At 43.8% G+C, this 18,405-nt stretch overlaps 1 protein-coding gene across 5 annotated transcripts in view; it reads left to right on the plus strand.

Moving 5' to 3' along the window:
- The window catches only part of MOB3C (MOB kinase activator 3C), a 36,992-nt gene that overhangs the window by 14,673 nt on the left and 3,914 nt on the right, over positions 1–18,405 (plus strand). For all 5 annotated transcript variants that reach the window (XM_060276927.2, XM_088674097.1, XM_035123433.3 and 2 more), the window contains exons 2-3: positions 3,934–4,444; positions 11,928–12,130. In XM_060276927.2, coding sequence (XP_060132910.1) covers positions 4,027–4,444; positions 11,928–12,130 — 621 coding nt within the window. In that variant the 5' untranslated portion in view covers positions 3,934–4,026. The remainder of the gene's footprint in view (positions 1–3,933; positions 4,445–11,927; positions 12,131–18,405) is intronic.

Here is an 18,405-nt window from a genome sequence, read left to right on the forward strand (position 1 = left end):
GAGAAGGCAGGACTGAGAGGACAAGCTCATTTTGTCTTGCAGCTCTTTGACAGAGACTCAAGTAGCTGTAGACTGTGTCCAGGATCACCCTTTCTACCCCATTCTATTCTGAAGTAGCATATAGGAGTACAAGTTAAGTTAATTTTAGACTCTGGACTTAAATATCTGGAGGGTCACAGTTTCCCTACCCTTAATGTAAGAACAGTGTTGTGTGTGTGAAGCACCACTAAGGCTTTGCATGCTTTAAAAGCAGCTTGTGAAAGTATCCTTCATAACTTTTGCCTTTACTGAATCTGAGAGACTGTGGGAATGCAGAACTTATTTCCCCACCAAAACAGTGCTAAAAATAGTGTTCGAAATGTGCACAGAATGAAGAACAGTCGCGAAGCAGCGGCAGGGAAGCAAGTGTTCAGGGCCCATGTGCTTCCCCCAGATAAATGCCTTAGCTTAGCTGATGCGTGACAGCTCTCCGCTGTGCTGATGTGCTGGATGAGATCTGCGTGCACAAGATAATGCCTGAATTGAAGTGGGCCTGAAGTTTTGTTACTGAAACACAATGAAAATCTTCTGCGGAATGACAGAACTTGAGGAGAGGCTTATCCGTCAGGTACAAGATACATAACACACGCACATCGTAAACAGTGTCTATGTGCTGAAATGGCTTTCCCTTCAAATGATCTATGGATAGCAACCAAGAAAGCATCAGGCCCCTGTCATTATTTTTAAGGGGAAACCCAAGATTAACAGTATGTTGCACATGATTGTCAACATATGATCACAAGAGGTGTCCTGCGTGGTGATACCTCCGAAACCAGAATGGTGGGAGAAATTATGGAATGTTCTTTTATTAGTCAAATGGACAGTGTTCCATTCATAAACCTTCAAAGGCATTTGAAGGCATTGGCGAAAAATGGAGCCCAGTAGTTGTTTTTATAAAGAACTCTTTGACGCTAGTTGAATGGTTAAACCCCGATATAAGGAATAAATTTTCGGCCTGTTCTAGATGGGTTTGAACTTACAGGAAGGTGGCTTTTATGAATTCAACAAAGTAATTGCATGAGCAGAATGGCATCTACTTGAGCAGTAGAAATTCCTCTCCTTCCCCCTGTGTGCCCTCTGCACACACCGAATCTGCTCCGGAGGGCTGAGGAGGACTCCCAGAGCAGATTTAAGATGAGCTTGCTGGTTCAGGCCAGTAATGCATCTCGTCCAGCATTGTGTTGTCACAGCACTGAAACAGCCAGCAAGCAAGACCCGATCACAACTGCATTCTCCCCCTCCTGAAGTTATCAGCAACTGGAATTCAGAAACAGTGGAAGTAGAACTTAGCCTTCAGGGTCAGCAGCCTTGTCCTCCATGATTTTATCTAATTCTATGTTAAAGCCATCCATGTTGGTGGCCATCGCGGCCTCTGGTGGGAGCGAGTTCCATACTCCGTGCCCCGTGTGGTAGTTTCTTCGAGGGCCTGTGGTGTCGTGAAGAGGGGAAAGGGAGGAGAAGTTCTTTTGTACAGCTTTGTAAGATACAACCCGCAGAGCGCATGTTTCAACTTCTGTGTGTTTTGATACTTGTCTCAAATACAGTGGTACCTTGCTTGTCAAACTTTATCCATTCTGGGAGTCCTTTCGACTCCCAGAACTGCTTGAAAACCAAGACGCGGCTTCCGATTGGCTGCAAGAGCTTCCTGCACTCAATCAGAAGCCGTGGAAGCCGCGCCGAACTTTCGGCTTCCAAAAAACGTTCGCAAACCGGAACACTCACTTCCAGGGTTGTGGCATTCGGGAGCCAATTTGTTCGGGAGCCAAGGTACCACTGTAAATTTATTTTTTTTCAAAGAGATGGATCCTTTCCCCCAGATGACTGCAATGCTACCAGTATTAGGGATGTACTGCATCATATTGAGCATGGAGTCTGTGGTGTGCCTAAGCGTAGTGGCTTCTTCACAGCTGGGTGGCAGCTGTGCAAAAGCAGTGCCTGCTGGCCTTTATGCTTAAGAGTCTTCCCATGGCTCAGAACTTTTTTGCTTCCTCCCCTGGGACACCATTGAAGTTGAAGCTGAAACCCCAGGGTCTTTTTAAATATCCTTCACTGCAAAAGGAGCATTATGAAGCAAGAGCCACAAAACGATGTGAACTGCCAAACATCTGTATTCCCAGTAGATGTGGACTGAATGGCTGCACCAGTGACAAAGCAAAAGGAATGTTTTCTTCTAGGGCTGGAAATGCCACAGCTGCTGAGGAAACTGCCCCCCTCCCTCCAGAAGGACAGATGTATTTTTAGAATATGCCTTGAGGTGTCACTTTGATATTCTTTTCTTCTTTAAAGGAACTTCTTGGCAATGGAGTAGAAATAATAAGAGCATTTTCCAGTTTTCATTCTCAAATCATTGGAAACTATTTATGAAATAAATAAATAATGCCCATGGTTGACGGCAAGTTGTCTATACGGCACCCTTCCTTATTATTCCTTTAGAAGGATTTTACATCAGGCTTGAGCACTTCTGCCAATCATTTTCCCAGAGTGATGAAAGCGGGAAATAGAGATGGGCAAAATGGTGGGCACTGAGAGATTGTGTAGCCCAGGGGCTGCCAATGTGGAGTCCATGAGGACACACTGAAATTAGGCTGGAAAGAAGCAGTGTGCTGCATCAAATAGAATAGGTTTTTCGAGTGGCCTGTCTGTGGTGTGTTTATGTGTGTGTGTGAGAGAGGGAGAGGGATACCCACAATCCAGTTTGCAAATGTATCCACAGGCCCATAAAGCTTTCTGAAACCTGGTGTAGATGCTACAGGTCATTTTTGTGAGGATGCAAATTTATTCCGGAATGCATCTGGTTGTTGTTGTCATCTGAATTGAAGACCTGACCTAACCAAGCAGTGTTAGAAACTGAGTTATGAAAGTTAGGAGCTAAATGGTACCTTAAACCTAGGTTATGGGTGCATACCTTTTATAAAAAGAATACAAAGCTGAAAATGAATGAACTGCAGCTAAAATATTATGTTCATTTCCCACATGGTCTAGTCTTTCACTTGCCTACCCCTAATATCCCTAAGTGGGTCTCTTCTCCAGTCTTCAGAGAATAGCTGGAAGTGGGGAGGCAGGAAAAGGTCCTCCTTTCCTTCCACTCTGCAGTTGTAATCTGAAATCTTAGGTGCAGTACTGCACCCGGAGCTTAGAAACTGCTTGCATTAATGAAATTCCCTATTGCAAAATGTGCCTGGAACAATGGAAATTTTGAACACTGTGTAACCAAGGTGTACATTGTAAAACAACTGACTTACCCTGTTTCCCCTTTTTTAATACGTAGTCAGAAAGTAAGCCATGGCAGGGTTTTTAAGCATTTGAGAAATATAAGACATACCCCCAAAATAAGCCATACTTCCGCTCCGCGGAAACCAACCCCCACAGGCACCTCCACTCACAGAGTCACTCCATGCAGCTGGCACTGCAGGAGCGCGATCAGCTCTGAAGTGGCGCTCCAAGAGCTCCGCTTAACAGCTGATCACGCTCCCGCCTTGCTGGCTGCATCCCTGCGCTCCGCCTTCTCGTCCATCGCCGCCCTGCCGCTTCTGTGCTTGTCGCCACCGCTGGGCTCATTGCTTCTTCCTTGCCTGGCCTGGCCAAGGAGCTTGGAGCGCCCTGCAGCGGCAGGCGGAGCGCCTGAGCCAGCGGCCTCTGCCTGGCCCGACCTAGGATGCCTGCTGCCCCGCCACCCGGAACCAGTGGTTGCTGCAGCGCCGAGCACTCAAGAGAACCGAGCAGTGCCCTGAGCCAGCGCCCTGAGCTGTAAAAACTGTACCGGTAATAAAAAAAAAATAAGACATCCCACCGAAAGTAAGCCACCCTGTGTTTTTTTGAGGAAAAAAAGTTATAAGACGGTGTCTTAAAAAAGGGGAAAGACGGTAAATACTTCATGTCCATTTTATCTTTTAGGAACCATCCAGATTATTATTTCTTTAATTTTAATTTTTGCCCGTTGGGAAGACTGGTCCTCCTTGTCACCACCCTGGCTGGTTCCAGCCCAGAATGGCTTTGTGCCTTAAGCAAGTTTTCAACAAAGACAAAACCTTCCGCCCCCGGAAGAAATTTGAGCCAGGGACCCAGCGTTTTGAGCTGCACAAGAAAGCTCAAGCCTCTCTGAAATCGGGACTTGACCTGAAAGCTGTGGTCCAGCTTCCCCCAGGGGAGAACATCAACGACTGGATCGCGGTGCACCTTGTGGACTTCTTCAACAGGATAAATCTCATCTATGGGACCATGTCAGAATTCTGTACTGAGAAGAGCTGCCCCATCATGTCGGGTGGCCTCAAGTATGAGTACCGGTGGCAGGATGACTACCGCTACAAGAGGCCCACCAAGCTGTCGGCGCCCCAGTATATGTGCATGCTGATGGAATGGATCGAGACCTTAATTAATAACGAGGACATATTTCCTACCAGGATAGGTGAGTAGGCAATGGGTGCTGCGTAGGAAGCTGCCATATTCAGGGTCAGGCTCTTTGTCCATCCAGTTCAAAATACAGTGGTACCTTGGTTCTCAAACACCTTGGTACTCAAACAACTTGGAACCCAAACACTGCAAACCCAGAAGTAAGTGTTCCGGTTTGCAAACCTTTTTTCGGAAGCCAAACGCGTTCCGTTTTGAGTGCCACACTTTTCCATTTTGAGTGTTGAGCTGAGGTCTGTCTGGTTTTTTTCTATTTATTTTGTGTTTTTGTTCTTGCAGTTCTTTTTTGTGACTGTGTGGAACCCAATTTCAGCTCCTGATTGATTGATTGAGTGAGTGAGTGATTGACTGTGTGACTGCAGTACATTGTTTATTGCTTTCAATTTATGGATCAATGGTCTCATTAGATAGTAAAATTCGTGTTAAGTTGCTGTTTTAGGGGTTGTTTTTAAAAGTCTGGAACGGATTAATCCATTTTGCATTACTTTCTATGGGAAAGCATGCCTTGGCTTTGGAACGCTTTGGTTTCGGGAATGGATTAAGTACCGCTGTACTGTCAATTGACCATGGCTCTCAGGTGTTGCTGCTCATCTGGCCTCTGGTTGGTCACATTGATGCTGCTCACCAGGACAGGGAGGGGCAGTGAGGTCAGTGGTCTAGTGCAAATGCACTGGTGTGATTGGCTCTGTTGGTATGTCTCAATTCACTGACCTCACCATAGCTGTCAAGTTTTCCCTTTTCTCGCGAGGAAGCCTATTCAACATAAGGGAATTTCCCTTAAAAAAAGGGAGAACTTGACAGCTATGGACCTCACTGCCACCTCCCCCTCTACCTCCTAGCAGACTAGCACAACAGAGCAGCATTCAGGTGAGGGCAGTGGTGTCCCCACCACACTGTCTCCTACTAGTCTTTCCCATATATGCAACTGATCCTTTTAACCTGAGATGCCAGAGATTGAGTCTTCTGCATGCAAAGCGTATGATCTGCCAATTGAGCCACGGCCCCTATTAATTCTTTCTAAAGATACAAGGCAGGTGCAAGGCTTGCTGCTGCCACCAAGAGCCCGTACTGCACTCACTACTGCCCTTAAGGCTACAGTCCTGTGTTCACTTATTTGGTAGGACCCCGGAGGCCAGGGTTCAGATCTCCACTGAGCCATGAAGCTCATTGGATGACCTTGGACCTTGGGCCAGTCACTGCCTCTCAGCCTACCTTACAGGGTTCTTGTGGGGATCAAATGAGGAAGGGGAGTACCATGTATGTCACCTTGAGCTCCTTGGAGAAAAAGATGGGATATACATGCAAGCAATGAATGAATGAATGAATGAATACATAGATAAATACATAAATAAATAAATAAATAGGAAAGTTCATTGAACTTACAGTGGAACTATTAATCTAGTTTTAGCCCATGTGCAATCTCATTTCCCCCCCAAATATTAATACAATATTGACTATATGGTCATTGTAAGCCGAAGTGATTGTGTAGGGCAAATTTGCTCTGCCTGATGCAAGTTGCGGGAACAGGCGTTTTTCAAATAACAGCAATATGTTGCTATGGGTCATCCTAAAAGGAAGCAACTGTCCAGGGCTCATTTGCTGGTTGATATTCCTTTATGATATTTAGCTACCAGTACTGAGGAAGCCTGACTAGGGCGAAACAAGGGACGTACCCGGGAACCTTGTCTATGGACATTGTTTTTTGCTGCACCTGGCACCAATTGAATAGACTGCTGCCACCTCATGGACTTTGGCTTGCCACGCCCGTTTGCCAAGTGGACCCATTAGTGTTTTCTCTACACCTGCTGCACACCTCCTCTTGTGGTACTTTTTGACTATCTCATTCATTTTGGACTGAGTCCTTACCAGCACTTTAAGTTTGGGGATGTGCCTTCGCTAGTTGATGTATGTTGTTCTCATTTAAATGAAAAAAAAAATTGAACCTAGTTTTGTATAAGTTTCTGAATATTCCATTATAGCCAGTTACGTATGTGTATAGCTTAACTGTGTTCGTAACGAAGGTTTGTGTTGTAGTCTTGTGTTGTAGTCTTGACCAGGGCTCATTTGCAGCATTGTTGTAATCCTCCTGCAAGTTGTGGGATGTGACTATGTGATGGTTTCCACAGAAACATAAGTCTCTCTTTTTTTTTTACAGATTCATTTTTAAAAAGAAGTTTCTAGTCCTCATGGCTGGGGGAGGCGGGGATAAAAAGAAAGTGTAACATAATGCAATCTAAGTGGGAGATTTTCATCTGGTGAACCTCCCTAGCATCATTGGGACTCAGTTTGGAGCAACAGATATGTTGTGGCAGGGAGAAAGCAGTGCATTAGAACAAGTTTCCATCAATTGTGTTGTTTACAGCATACACTCTATTGCTGATCACACTGCAAATTATCAGCAAATGTTGGTTTTCTTTGTGAGTGCCCCCATGCTCTTGTGTCAGTGTCAGTCAGCCTGGCCACTTTCAGGAAGGAGAGGGTGGGAATGGATAAAAGGGCTGGGGTTTTTTACTCCAGTAAAACAGACATGTTTTTTCTATTCAGAGTTTGCCACAGGAAGGAAGCAGAACACTACTACTAGCAGATAGGGATGGCAAGGTGGAAAAGAGCGCAGGACTTCTGCCCCTTTAATAGTTATGTAGAAGAAAGGATTTCAGCTACACCAGCAGAAAGTCCCTCTTTCACACAACTACAGGAGCCCTGTCCTCTTTTTCTCAAGTGGCCACTCCACTAGTTAGTAGAGGAGCTCATTTTCTCGGTTCAGCAATGGTAGCTGCCAGCAACAGAAAATCAGATAATCCGTCTGGCAAGCAGAAAACCTTACACTGACAGAATAATCACATTGCTTAACATGATGTTGAATCCGATACTATTGAAATGAATGGACCTATGTAGCTTAGTCATGTTCATTCATTTAAATGGGCTTACTGTGAGTAAGGGACGTGGGTGGCACTGTGGGTTAAACCACTGAGCCTAGGGCTTGCTGCTCAGAAGGTCGACGGTTCGAATCCCTGCGACGGGGTGAGCTCCTGTTGCTCAGTCCCTGCTCCTGCCAATCTTGCAGTTCGAAAGCACAAAGTGCAAGTAGATAAATAGGTACCGCTCTGACGGGAATGTAAACAGCATTTCCGTGCGCTGCTATGGTTCGCCAGAAGTGGCTTAGTCATGGTGGCCACATGACCCGGAAGCTGTACTCCACAACCCTAGAGTCATCCACGACTGGACCTAACAGTCAGGGGTCCCTTTACCTTTACTTACTGTGAGTAAAACTTAGTTGAATACCATCCTTACTTTTGAATCCACCTGCCTAGGATTGCATTGTACAGCTGACTGTTTGCAGTTTCCATTTTCAGTCCCCAAGGCCCTTTTGCAAAGAAGACAAAGGATTTGTGTGCAGTGTGGGGGAAGGATAATATGGTGCCTTTTGGGTTATTCTCCCATTGTAACCACTTTGACACACCATGTTTCTAGTTGTTTTTGCAGCTGGCTGGTTTCGTCAAGGCTTGCTTGTGTTATTGCCACCCCATCTCCTTTCAGAATTAATGCTGTGCAACAGTCTGCAGCTGTTCTTGTACCATTCCCATTAAGTGCTAGTTTAAAATACACACGCACATTCATAAGGAGAGGCTGTTAACAATGCCCATGTCTCATGGGGTTTGGGGGGAAAATCATTGTATATGTGCCATTGTTTTGGATAATTGCTAATTCCTACAATTACTTTGTAGTGATTAATAATAAGGAATCCCATTACCAGGCTTCATTCGAACGCATCGGGGGGGGGGGGGACAAAATCTTGGCTTGGAGAGTCAAATCCTTTAACACTCTGTCCTGTAATTTATTTGCACTTATTGCCTCTCATTTATAATGCATTAATACACCACTTCTCATTATTTCCTTGTTGGGTTAAGTGATGCTGAGTGAAAGCAATTGTCTCCAAAAAGGAACTCCCCATCCAAACAGTACCATTCCGTTACCCTGTTCCATGTGCAAACATGGCTGACAATAGTTTCTTTTAGAGGATGATACGATGGAGGCATTGCTCCCTATTGTAGGCACACTCATCCAAATATCATCTTTCTTTGCAGGTGCTTAAAAAAGAAAAGTATACAGTACAAAATCTGATTGACCAGAGATGACAGTGAGACAGAACCAGCTTTTGCAGAGAATAAGGTTCTCAGTGGTTACCAGCCAGGGTGACTATGCTCTGCCTCGCCCCAAAACACAATCTCAGTATGACATCTAGCCAAACAACCAGGTGGCAGGATCTAGAAAACCTATTAACTTCCAGGTGAGCCTGGAGTTTGCTGGTCAACCACTAGCTGAATTTCCTGAGCAGAATGGTTGTGGGTGACCAGCGAGCCATCAAGAGGTTTGAAGCATCATACATCAAAATGGATGTCTTGCTTATCAGATTTCCACCACACTTCCTGGCTTGAGGGAAGCCTTTATCTGCATCCAAGCTACCATGCCAGGCACTTCCTCCCTGCTCGTCTACTGTTGACAGTTTGCTTCTTGCGTTCATAATGTACGGCAGAAAGGGCTCTCACTGGAATAGAGAAGTCTAGAATGATGTACCAAAGCTCACTATAAAGTTCTGAAACTTGAATAACTTTTCATAACTGTGCATAATTATTCATTCATTTTTTGGGGGGGGACGACGACTGTTATCTATGGAGACTGGAGTTAATCAATAGTGGCCAGCAGGGGAGGGTGGCCAGAGCTGCTTTGCCCCTCCCCATGGCAGTGACATGCAGCATTGGGAAGTCAGGTCTCCAAACTGCTACTCATATCAGTGTATTTTCAGCATACAAAGTGCTGTTCAGCTGTTATTTCACCTTTACACTGTACAGTGTAAGAGAAATCAAACTGGGGACCGCAAGGCATGTAGCAGTGGCGAAAGCATGTGGTGGGCGTGTACCTATTTTAAAGAGACACTGTCCAGAAACTGATCCCCCCAGGATGTAATATGGACTTTATGAGCCCACAATTTGACAAGACTAGTCTGGTATTCAAATCTAGTGCCTATAGCAGCATATGCACATGCGAAAACTGTCTGGACTCTAACAGAGCCTGACTAGACTGTTTTCATGGCTATACTTGGCTGAAATCCTTGTGCAACTAGAGCAGGCATCCCCAAACTTTGGCCCTCCAGATGTTTTGCACTACAATTCCCATCTTCCCCGACCACTGGTCCTGTTAGCTAGGGATCATGGGAGTTGTAGGCTAAAACATCTGGAGGGCCACAGTTTGGGGATGCCTGAACTAGAGCATCAGAATGACTGCTTTCCATCTTTCACAAGCCGTCTGTGCATGCATGGAAAGAAGCCTTTCTGATTCTTTAAATGAGCTTTTTTTACTCTCCACTTTTAATGCAAAGTGCTTTCAATTTGTACCCTCGAGAGGAAGAACAATCCCTGACTGTCCTGGAGCAGCCGTCTCAAGGTCTTTGTAGTTCTGTGATTCTGCTGTAGTTATTTCCACTCTACAAGTCACAGCAAAAAGAGCTTTTAAGCTCCAGACAGCATGACAACAGCAATTGTTGACTTCCCAGTCATTAGCGCAACTGAAACCTGCATGTCTTATTGCAGGTGCAACTTTGTGTCTATGAATCCTGCCAACAACTCCAGACTTCATTAAAATCAGGTGCATAATTGGTTCATTAGGCTTGTCTTCAGACTCTGGAATGCATTTGTGGGAAACACAGATGAGCTGAAACCTGCTTGAAAATAAAATGTAACTGCCAGACCCCTTAATTGTTTGTGGTTATTCTTCTTTTCATCTGTGCAGTGTGCATGGCAATGGAACACATGTGGTGGATCGTTTAGGGGGCTGTTTCATCTGTTTCCCATTACTGTGATCAAGTTGTATATAGCAGTAAGTTGTTTTTATGAGACTGGTAAGAGTGCTGTTCCATTCAATGCTAAGGATATCCTTTAGCTCCCCCTGCAGGTCTAGTGTGGTTTCATGTATTGAGTAAATACGGTACTAAAGCAAGAGCCTCCTGCCCTCCTCCATGGATCACTATAAAATTGCTGTGGGTCTTGGTGGACCACATACTGATGTTTTTGAAGCCCTATATAATATTTTTTTCAGAATGGAAAAATCATAAACATCTGCCTGTACCAGGAAATTTAGGTAACAAACCAAATCCGTTATCTCTGTACTATTTGAGGAAGCATCTCTCGGCCATGCTAGCTCCCAGGGGTAGCCAACATGGTAGTTTCCAGATGCTGTTGGACTGTAGCTCCCATCAGCCTCAGCCAGCAAGACCAAGGGAGCTGTAGTCTACCAATATCTGGAGGGCTACCGCTGGGTAGGGTTGCCAGACACAAGAGAGGACAGGACTTCTGTGCCTTTAATTGCCCTGCTCTCTTTTGAGTCTGGAAACCTTAAAGAGAAACCAGCAGACCCTTTGTTTAATTCCCAAGCAAAGGGTCTGCTGGTTTCTCTTTAAGGTTTCCAGACTCAAAAGAGAGCAGGGCAATTAAAGGCACAGAAGTCCTGTCCTCTCTTGAGTCTGGCAACCCTACCGCTGGGCTACCCCTGTTGTGCACACCAGAACACAATAGCTGTTGTCCTTAAGAAAGCCAGGGTGTTGGAGTGGTTAGAGTGTTGGGCTAGGACCTGGGAGACTAGGGTTCAAACCCGCCCCCCCTCAGCTGTGAAGTGCATTGGATGACCTTATGCCAATCATCATCTCTCAGCCTAGCCTACCTCACAGGGCTGTTGTGAGGTTAAATGGGGAGGGGGATAATCATGCATGCTGCCTTGAGCACCTTGAGGCCTAAATGTAAAAATAAAGAAATAAGAATAAAATTCACAAATGCAAGGCCAGTACGTTTCCGAGCACAATTCAAAGTGTTGGTACTGTTCTTTAAAGCCCCAAACGGGACCGTATACCGTGTTTCTCATATTATAAGACATGTCTTATATTTATTTTTTCCTCCAAAAAACACACTGTGGCTTATTTTCAAGGGATGTCTTATTTTTTTCCTCCTCCTCCTGGCGCGGCCGGCATTGCTGCTGCGCCTATCACTATGTCTTATTTTCGGGGTATGGCTTATATTCCTTGAATGCTTAAAAATCCTGCTATGGCTTATTTTATGGGTATGTCTTAAAATATGAGAAACAGGGTACCTGAAGGAGCATCTCCACCCCCACCATTCAGCCCGGACACTGAGATCCAGCACCGAGGGCCTTTTGGCGGTTCCCTCATTGCGAGAAGTGAGGTTACAGAAAACCAGACAGAGGGCCTTCTCGGTAGTGGCACCCGCCCTGTGGAACGCCCTCCCAGCAGATGTCAAGGCAATAAACAACTATTTTACATTTAGAAGACTACTGAAGGCGGCCCTGTTTAGGGAAGTTTTTAATGTTTGATGCTGTACTGTTTTTAATATTCGGTTGGAAGCCGCCCAGAGTGGCTGGGGAAACACAGTAGTGTTGAAAGCTCTAAACACTCCCCTCCCCCTTGTGTCTTGCAGGTGTTCCTTTCCCCAAGAACTTCCAGCAGGTCTGCACCAAGATCCTCACCCGTCTCTTCAGAGTCTTTGTCCATGTCTACATCCACCATTTTGACAGCATCATCAGCATGGGTGCCGAAGCTCACGTCAACACCTGCTACAAGCACTTTTACTACTTTATCAGCGAGTTCAGTTTGGTCGACCAAAGGGAATTAGAGCCTCTGGTAAGAACATAGGTACTGTTATTGTGCACCCTGCTTCTGATTGGCAGGAGCACCTTTTGGATGAGGGAGAGCATTGGAGACTTAAAGTGCTCATCGGCAGCCAATGCAAAGTTCCCAAAACTCTTTAAGTTTGCACTGCAAACTACACGTTAGCGCTACTTTAGGTCACCAGGAGGACTGTCAGCATCTCCAAGCTCTTATGGATATCACATTCCAAAGGCTTGAAAGAGATTCCCAGCTGCCAGGAGACTGCCCTGTTGTTGTTTTTATAAAGAGTTCAGAGCAGAGTGCTGGCCAGGCAACCTTAAGAAGAATGCCGTATGTGCATCACATCAACTATTTCACACTATAAACACAAATTTTCCACTGTCTAGGAATTATACTTAGATGGCTCCATTTAAGAGTCAGCTAGGATGGATGAACTGATGGCAATGATTAGCATCTTCATCTTTATTAGGTTATTATCATGCAGGAGTAATCAAATAGCTGGACCAACTCCTGGCTGTGTGGTGTATTGATGCTGCAATGTGTGCATTCAATTCACATCACTCCAAGGTCAATCCTTGTTTTCAACTGTTTTTAATGGTGTGTTTTAATTGTTGTGACCTGCCCTGAGACCTTAGGGTGAGGGTGGCTAATAAATTGTAATAAATAAATGGTATGCACAAGCCCCATGATTGCTACAGCTGAAATCCTGATCTCTCTAAACTTTGGCAATATAGTCAAAATTAGTCGCTTCTTAACAGATGAGGGAATGGGTACAATGTTTCACATCCATAAGAGCAGCTATATTTCAGCTGACCCTAAAAGGTAATTAAAGATCAGGAAGCCGAAGAGGCTGCAAAGAACAAATCAATTTTAATCCACTTCCCTCCTTCCTGTTGCTTCCCTTAAGACATAATAAGAGGAAGTTTCTCCCCAATTGTCCTTGCAAAGTGACAATAACTCCCAGTTAGTGTTGCTTGCTGGCCGTGTTTCCGAGTGTGAATTTATATGCTTCTGACCCTGTGCCATATTTTCCAACCACATATTCTACAAAGAATATATGGATTTATCTTAATTTCTTGTACTGGGATATTATAACACGCACAGCTGATTCCCGCTATCAAAGTGATCCATGTCCAGCAAGCATTGTCTGTCTAACACATTCACTATGAAATTGATAGAATCCAAGAATTGTAGAGTTGGAAGGGACCACGAGGGGCATCTACTCCAACCCCCTGCAATGCAGGAAGCTTTTGCTCAATGTAAGGCTCAAACCCACAACCCTGAGATTAAGCGTCTCATGCTCTACCAACTGAGCTATCTCAGTCGTGTAACACAATCACAAAAAATAATTTCCCCTCTGTCATGAGTCATGATTATTTTATTATGTATGCTAGTGAGCAAGGATACTGAAATGTCCTCAACTAACAACGGAGGGAGTTGGCAAGTAACCATCCAATATGGTATTGAAATGAAATGTACTAAAGGCTACATATCATCACTAAGTCAGGAATGTAAACCAGAATAATAAACCATGGTAGTGCAAACCATGGTTTTTCTAACTATGGTTTCAGGTGCTCTCTGAATTGACAAACCTATAGGCATAGCTACATCTCTAAATGATATTGCAGTATGGAGACAGAGCTTATGGCCTCTTATGACCTTGAGGAACCATGCGAGCCTATGAATAAGTGGAAGAAAAGTGAATCCCTGTTTTTAGCATCAATTTTCACTGCATTTCACAAAGGCAGATAAAAGATTTCATGTTTTTGAAAACCAAAATTCTTCCTGGCCCTGGTGGTTGTGGATGAAATGCTAGATCAGCATGAAATGGAAGCACCACATCACAGAGGGTAGGTGAGACTTCAAGAGATTGGATGACTTCTGAAATCTGGGCATCAACCCAACTCCACGTCTCTGCAGTCCTTTCCCCTCAATATCTCATGTCATGCATTCTTTAAGGAAAGGGGAAATAACAGAAGCAATTCAGCTGGTAATAACCTCAAATTATGTCATTATTTCTCCATTTTACAGAAGAGAAAGTAGAGCTGAGATAAAGTGATATCTTCAAAAAATCTCTCTCTCTCTCTCTCTCTCTCTCTCTCTCTCTCTCTCTCTCTCTCTCTCTCTGTGTGTGTGTGTGTGTGTGTGTGTGTGTGTGTGTGTGTGTTTCCTGGCTAGATTCTCCCCCCATCAATTTACCGGGTTTGGAATACTTTAAATTAAACATTCTGGGCTTCTTTTTCAGAACTGAGCCTCTAGATAATTTCCTTCATTCTACTTGGTTGTATAAAATGAATGGCTTTATTCTCTTGGCCTGAGACTAATTTCAGAGATGTGTCTCCTAAGGAAACAATAATTTGTTTTGCTAGGGTAAAACAGATTTGTTGCAACAAGTAATAAGATTGGCAAAGCCTGGGATTATTTCTGGGAAAGACAGGAGCTGCTGTGGGGACCTTCTCAGCATAACGAATGTTGTCTGATGTAGAGATGGGTCACTGTTTGTGTCAGGAAGAAAAATTAAAGGACTTAAACAAGCTGATGTGGAGGTGGTACCCAGAAGGTAGGAGAAAGTGTGAACAAAAGGTGGGGAAATTGGAAATCTGAAGTGTGAAAGTAAAGGTAGAAAATGAAGCAGCATCAGAAACAACTGAATTTTCAGACTGGCTTTCACTTTAAGCCAACAACAACAACAACAACAACAACAACAACAATAATAATATGCTTAAATAATTATTATTGGTTTAAAGTGAAAGCCAGTCTGAAAATCCAGCTGCTTCTGAGCCAGAGTAGAGAGGCATGTTTTTTGCGCACCCCCCCTGCCAGGCCTGTGGCCTTAGTTGGGACCAACCCCTAGATATACCCCTGCTTTCCTTGGCACAAATCTGTTGCTTTTGTTGAGATTATTTAGTCTTTGCCACACACACACACACACACACACACACACACACACAGAGAGAGAGAGAGAGAGAGAGAGAGAGAGAGAGAGAGAGAGAGAGAGAGAGAGAGAGAGAGAGAGAGCTGCATGTGTACACACTCGCTCACACATATTCCTCACTAAAAACGAGTGGGAGATTAATACTTGCAAATAATATACTTCAACTCATTTTTTTCAAGTTTTCAGATCTGTGGGTGGAATGACTAGGCCGTGGGGGTGGGAAATATTGTTTTAACAGAAGCGTTAAGAGATCTTGATTGGAAATGCAGAAACTCCCACTGTGTTCCCCAGGCAGACAGACTCCTGGAATTGATGTTTCTGTTTTTTTGTTTTGTTTTTGTTTTTGCTATTCTTCAGAACTTGAAGATGGTCATGAATGTTTGGATTGCACAGGCAAATGTTACATAATGGAACATGTTTTCAGTTTTCATTTAGCTTAAAACAAGAATAAGCCCACTACCGTGTTTCTCCGAAAATAAGACGCCGTCTTATATTTATTTTTCCTAAAACAAACAAACCACTATGGCTTATTTTCGGGGTATGGCTTATATTCCTTGAATGTTTAAAAATCCTGCTATGGCTTATTTTATGGCTACGTTGTATTTTAGGAGAAACAGTGTAGCTACAATGGGACTAATACAAACCAAGTGCATTCAAGATGTTTGCAACTTGTCTTTTCCAGCTTCTCATGCTGTGGGCTTCTGCTTCCAGGGCTTAACCCTTTGTCCTCAGATCAAAGCCTTCTTCAAAAGAATCTATTTGGCACCAGCTGACATCGCTTCTTCGTATGTGGTTGGCTGTCTGTCTCTCCACCCCTCCTACTGCCCTTACTAACTCTATTGTGGCAATAGAGTGGACTTCTGCTTGTGCAGTGTCGAATGCAACTCAAAGGTTCAAATTTGCTAATTCCCACTTCCACCGGCATTTGGAATGTTTGTGATAGCAAAGAAAATGCCAGCTTATGAGCATGGCAGAAAACTGGTTTGTCATGACCATGGATGCCCCAGGAACAGGACTGAAACCTGGAGGTCTAAAAAACAGTTCAGGGCTGTTGGCAAAAGGGCTTTCAAAGAGCCCCACACTGAGATTTGGCTCTGTGAGCCTGTTCCCAACATGAAACAGGCATGTACAGCTGAACTGAGCAGGATTTAACCCCTGCCCATCAGCCGATGTGCTGGAGTTAAATCCTACTGCTTTGGCTGCATGCATGATTTACCAGAAAGGGAAGAGGATCAATTCCTACCAGCCTGCTAGCGACTGAGGTCACCCACCTTTGGAGTGAAATCAGCTAATTGGCAGGTGGGCGTGGTTTCTTTAAAAATGACCTTACAAGCCAAATTTGACACACACCCACACACCCAGTCAGGCCAAGATTGGCCCACAGGTTGAAGGTTCCTCACTCCTGATTTAGACAAGTGACTGATCACATGCCACAATAATGCATTTATATTGGTGCCTCTGTTCCTATGGATTTGCTTCTGGTGAATTCACAGGAGTAGTTCACCTGGTGATTATCAGATGATAAGCTTTCATTGAGTTGTGTAAGCTTCTCTTTCAATACCGTACTGTTCAAATATCATAAAGACACTCTCTCCATCGTCATTCACAAATGACGTTTCTTCCCATGCTCCTCAATCCTTTGCACATAAAACACATGGCTATATAAATCCAAACCCAAAAACTCTTTATATGTAAATGTCACTCACCAGTTCAACCTCCTTTCTTCTCGCCAAGTGATATTTGATAGGATGCTGTTTTTAACTCCCTTTTACACATATTGTGCATATTTCCTTTTGTTACCTATGCTTTCTTCATGGTATTAAAGGAAAACAGCGAAGAAGTCGAAATTGGATTCTTTTCAGACCCAACTCAACCCTTTGTGGATTATCAGCTTCTGTTGACCCCTTTGGTTATCACCAAGGCAACTCAAAGAGACACTGAAATTCTGTCCTATTTTTTGCTTCCCGTGTCTTGCTTCAGAATCTTATTTCTTTCAAACCTAAATGCTTTAGGCTGTTTTAAGTTGAAATCAATTTAGAAATGTAATAATGTCTACCAAGGAAAAAAAATATCACTGCATTGTCTCAGATTTCTTACAAAAATGTTAAGAGTTTATTGTGAAATAAGTGAAGGGGGATTATTATTATTTTTATGCAACAGATTAATCCAGAGTCTTGAGTCATATATTTCCCTGGCATTAACTGACACATTCAATGAAATATTGCAAACATCCATCAGATCAAACCAATGTAATTTAAGCAGACTGGAAGATTGTGCACCAGGCATGCCTTGGTTGAAATCATGAATTTATTTAGGTGGTGAAGGGCAAGTCCCTTTCCCTCCTATGTGCAGTATGGGGATTACAAAAGGAGCCCTTCTATCAAAGGAACAGTCTGTTGGGGGAAGGGAACCTTTGCACCTAACTCACGCTATATGCCGAAGCAGCACAGGCTGTCCTTAAACAGCCATGGGTTGACTTCTGAAGAAGCCCACCCTGGGACCCTGCAGTTGACAATAACTGCTGTCCAGTTATCTTGAGTATGGCAGTAGAGAATGCGGTGACAGAGCAGTTGCAGCAGTACTTAAAGGATACAGACTCCCCAGGTTCAGCCATGGTTTTGAGACTGACTCTGCTCTTGCTTCTTATTCTGTTGGCAGCTTTTAATACCATCGAGCAAGGTCTCCTCCTAAGACTTGCTTTGTGGGTTGAGTATCAGAGGCACGGTTAGAAATTAGAATAATTCAGAGGTATAAAAATGCAATAAATAAATAAATAAATAAATAAATAAATACTGCACAGGGGACCCTCAGTGGCAGGGGTGGTTATCCACTGATAATGTTTATAGACTGTTCACATTTTGGAATCTCCTCTCCATCAAAACATATTTTGGGGAGAAGGCCTAGCTGTCTGACCAATTAAATTTTGTTTCAGTTTGGGGAAAATATGTTGGGGGTGTGGGTGGGAGTGGGCTCCTGTCGGCAGCAAAGTGTGGCAGCAACTATGCTTTTCATATGTATCCCTAGAAAGTTGGACTACAAAACAGATTCTTTGTTTGGTTGTAGAACTGCAGCATATTCAGATAAATTTTAAGACTTATTGCCTGGGAGATGGTATAACACCTGCCATAATTTATTTTTTTTGTCCTATCTGCTATGAAAGCTAAAATTACTGTGTAGAATAACAAAAGGGTATAGCTATTACTATGCATTAGTAGGCTATTTTCCACTTTTGTATGCAATGATTAAATACCATAGATTATAACATGGTAACAGAAAGCCTCTTGATCCTGTACCCATTCTGCATCATGGATGGGATGAGTGGCTAGACCATCCGTAATCACTTTCAAAGGTC

This window comes from Zootoca vivipara, chromosome 7 (genome assembly GCF_965207765.1).
Source record: "Zootoca vivipara chromosome 7, rZooViv2.hap1.1, whole genome shotgun sequence".
NCBI lineage: Eukaryota > Metazoa > Chordata > Lepidosauria > Squamata > Lacertidae > Zootoca > Zootoca vivipara.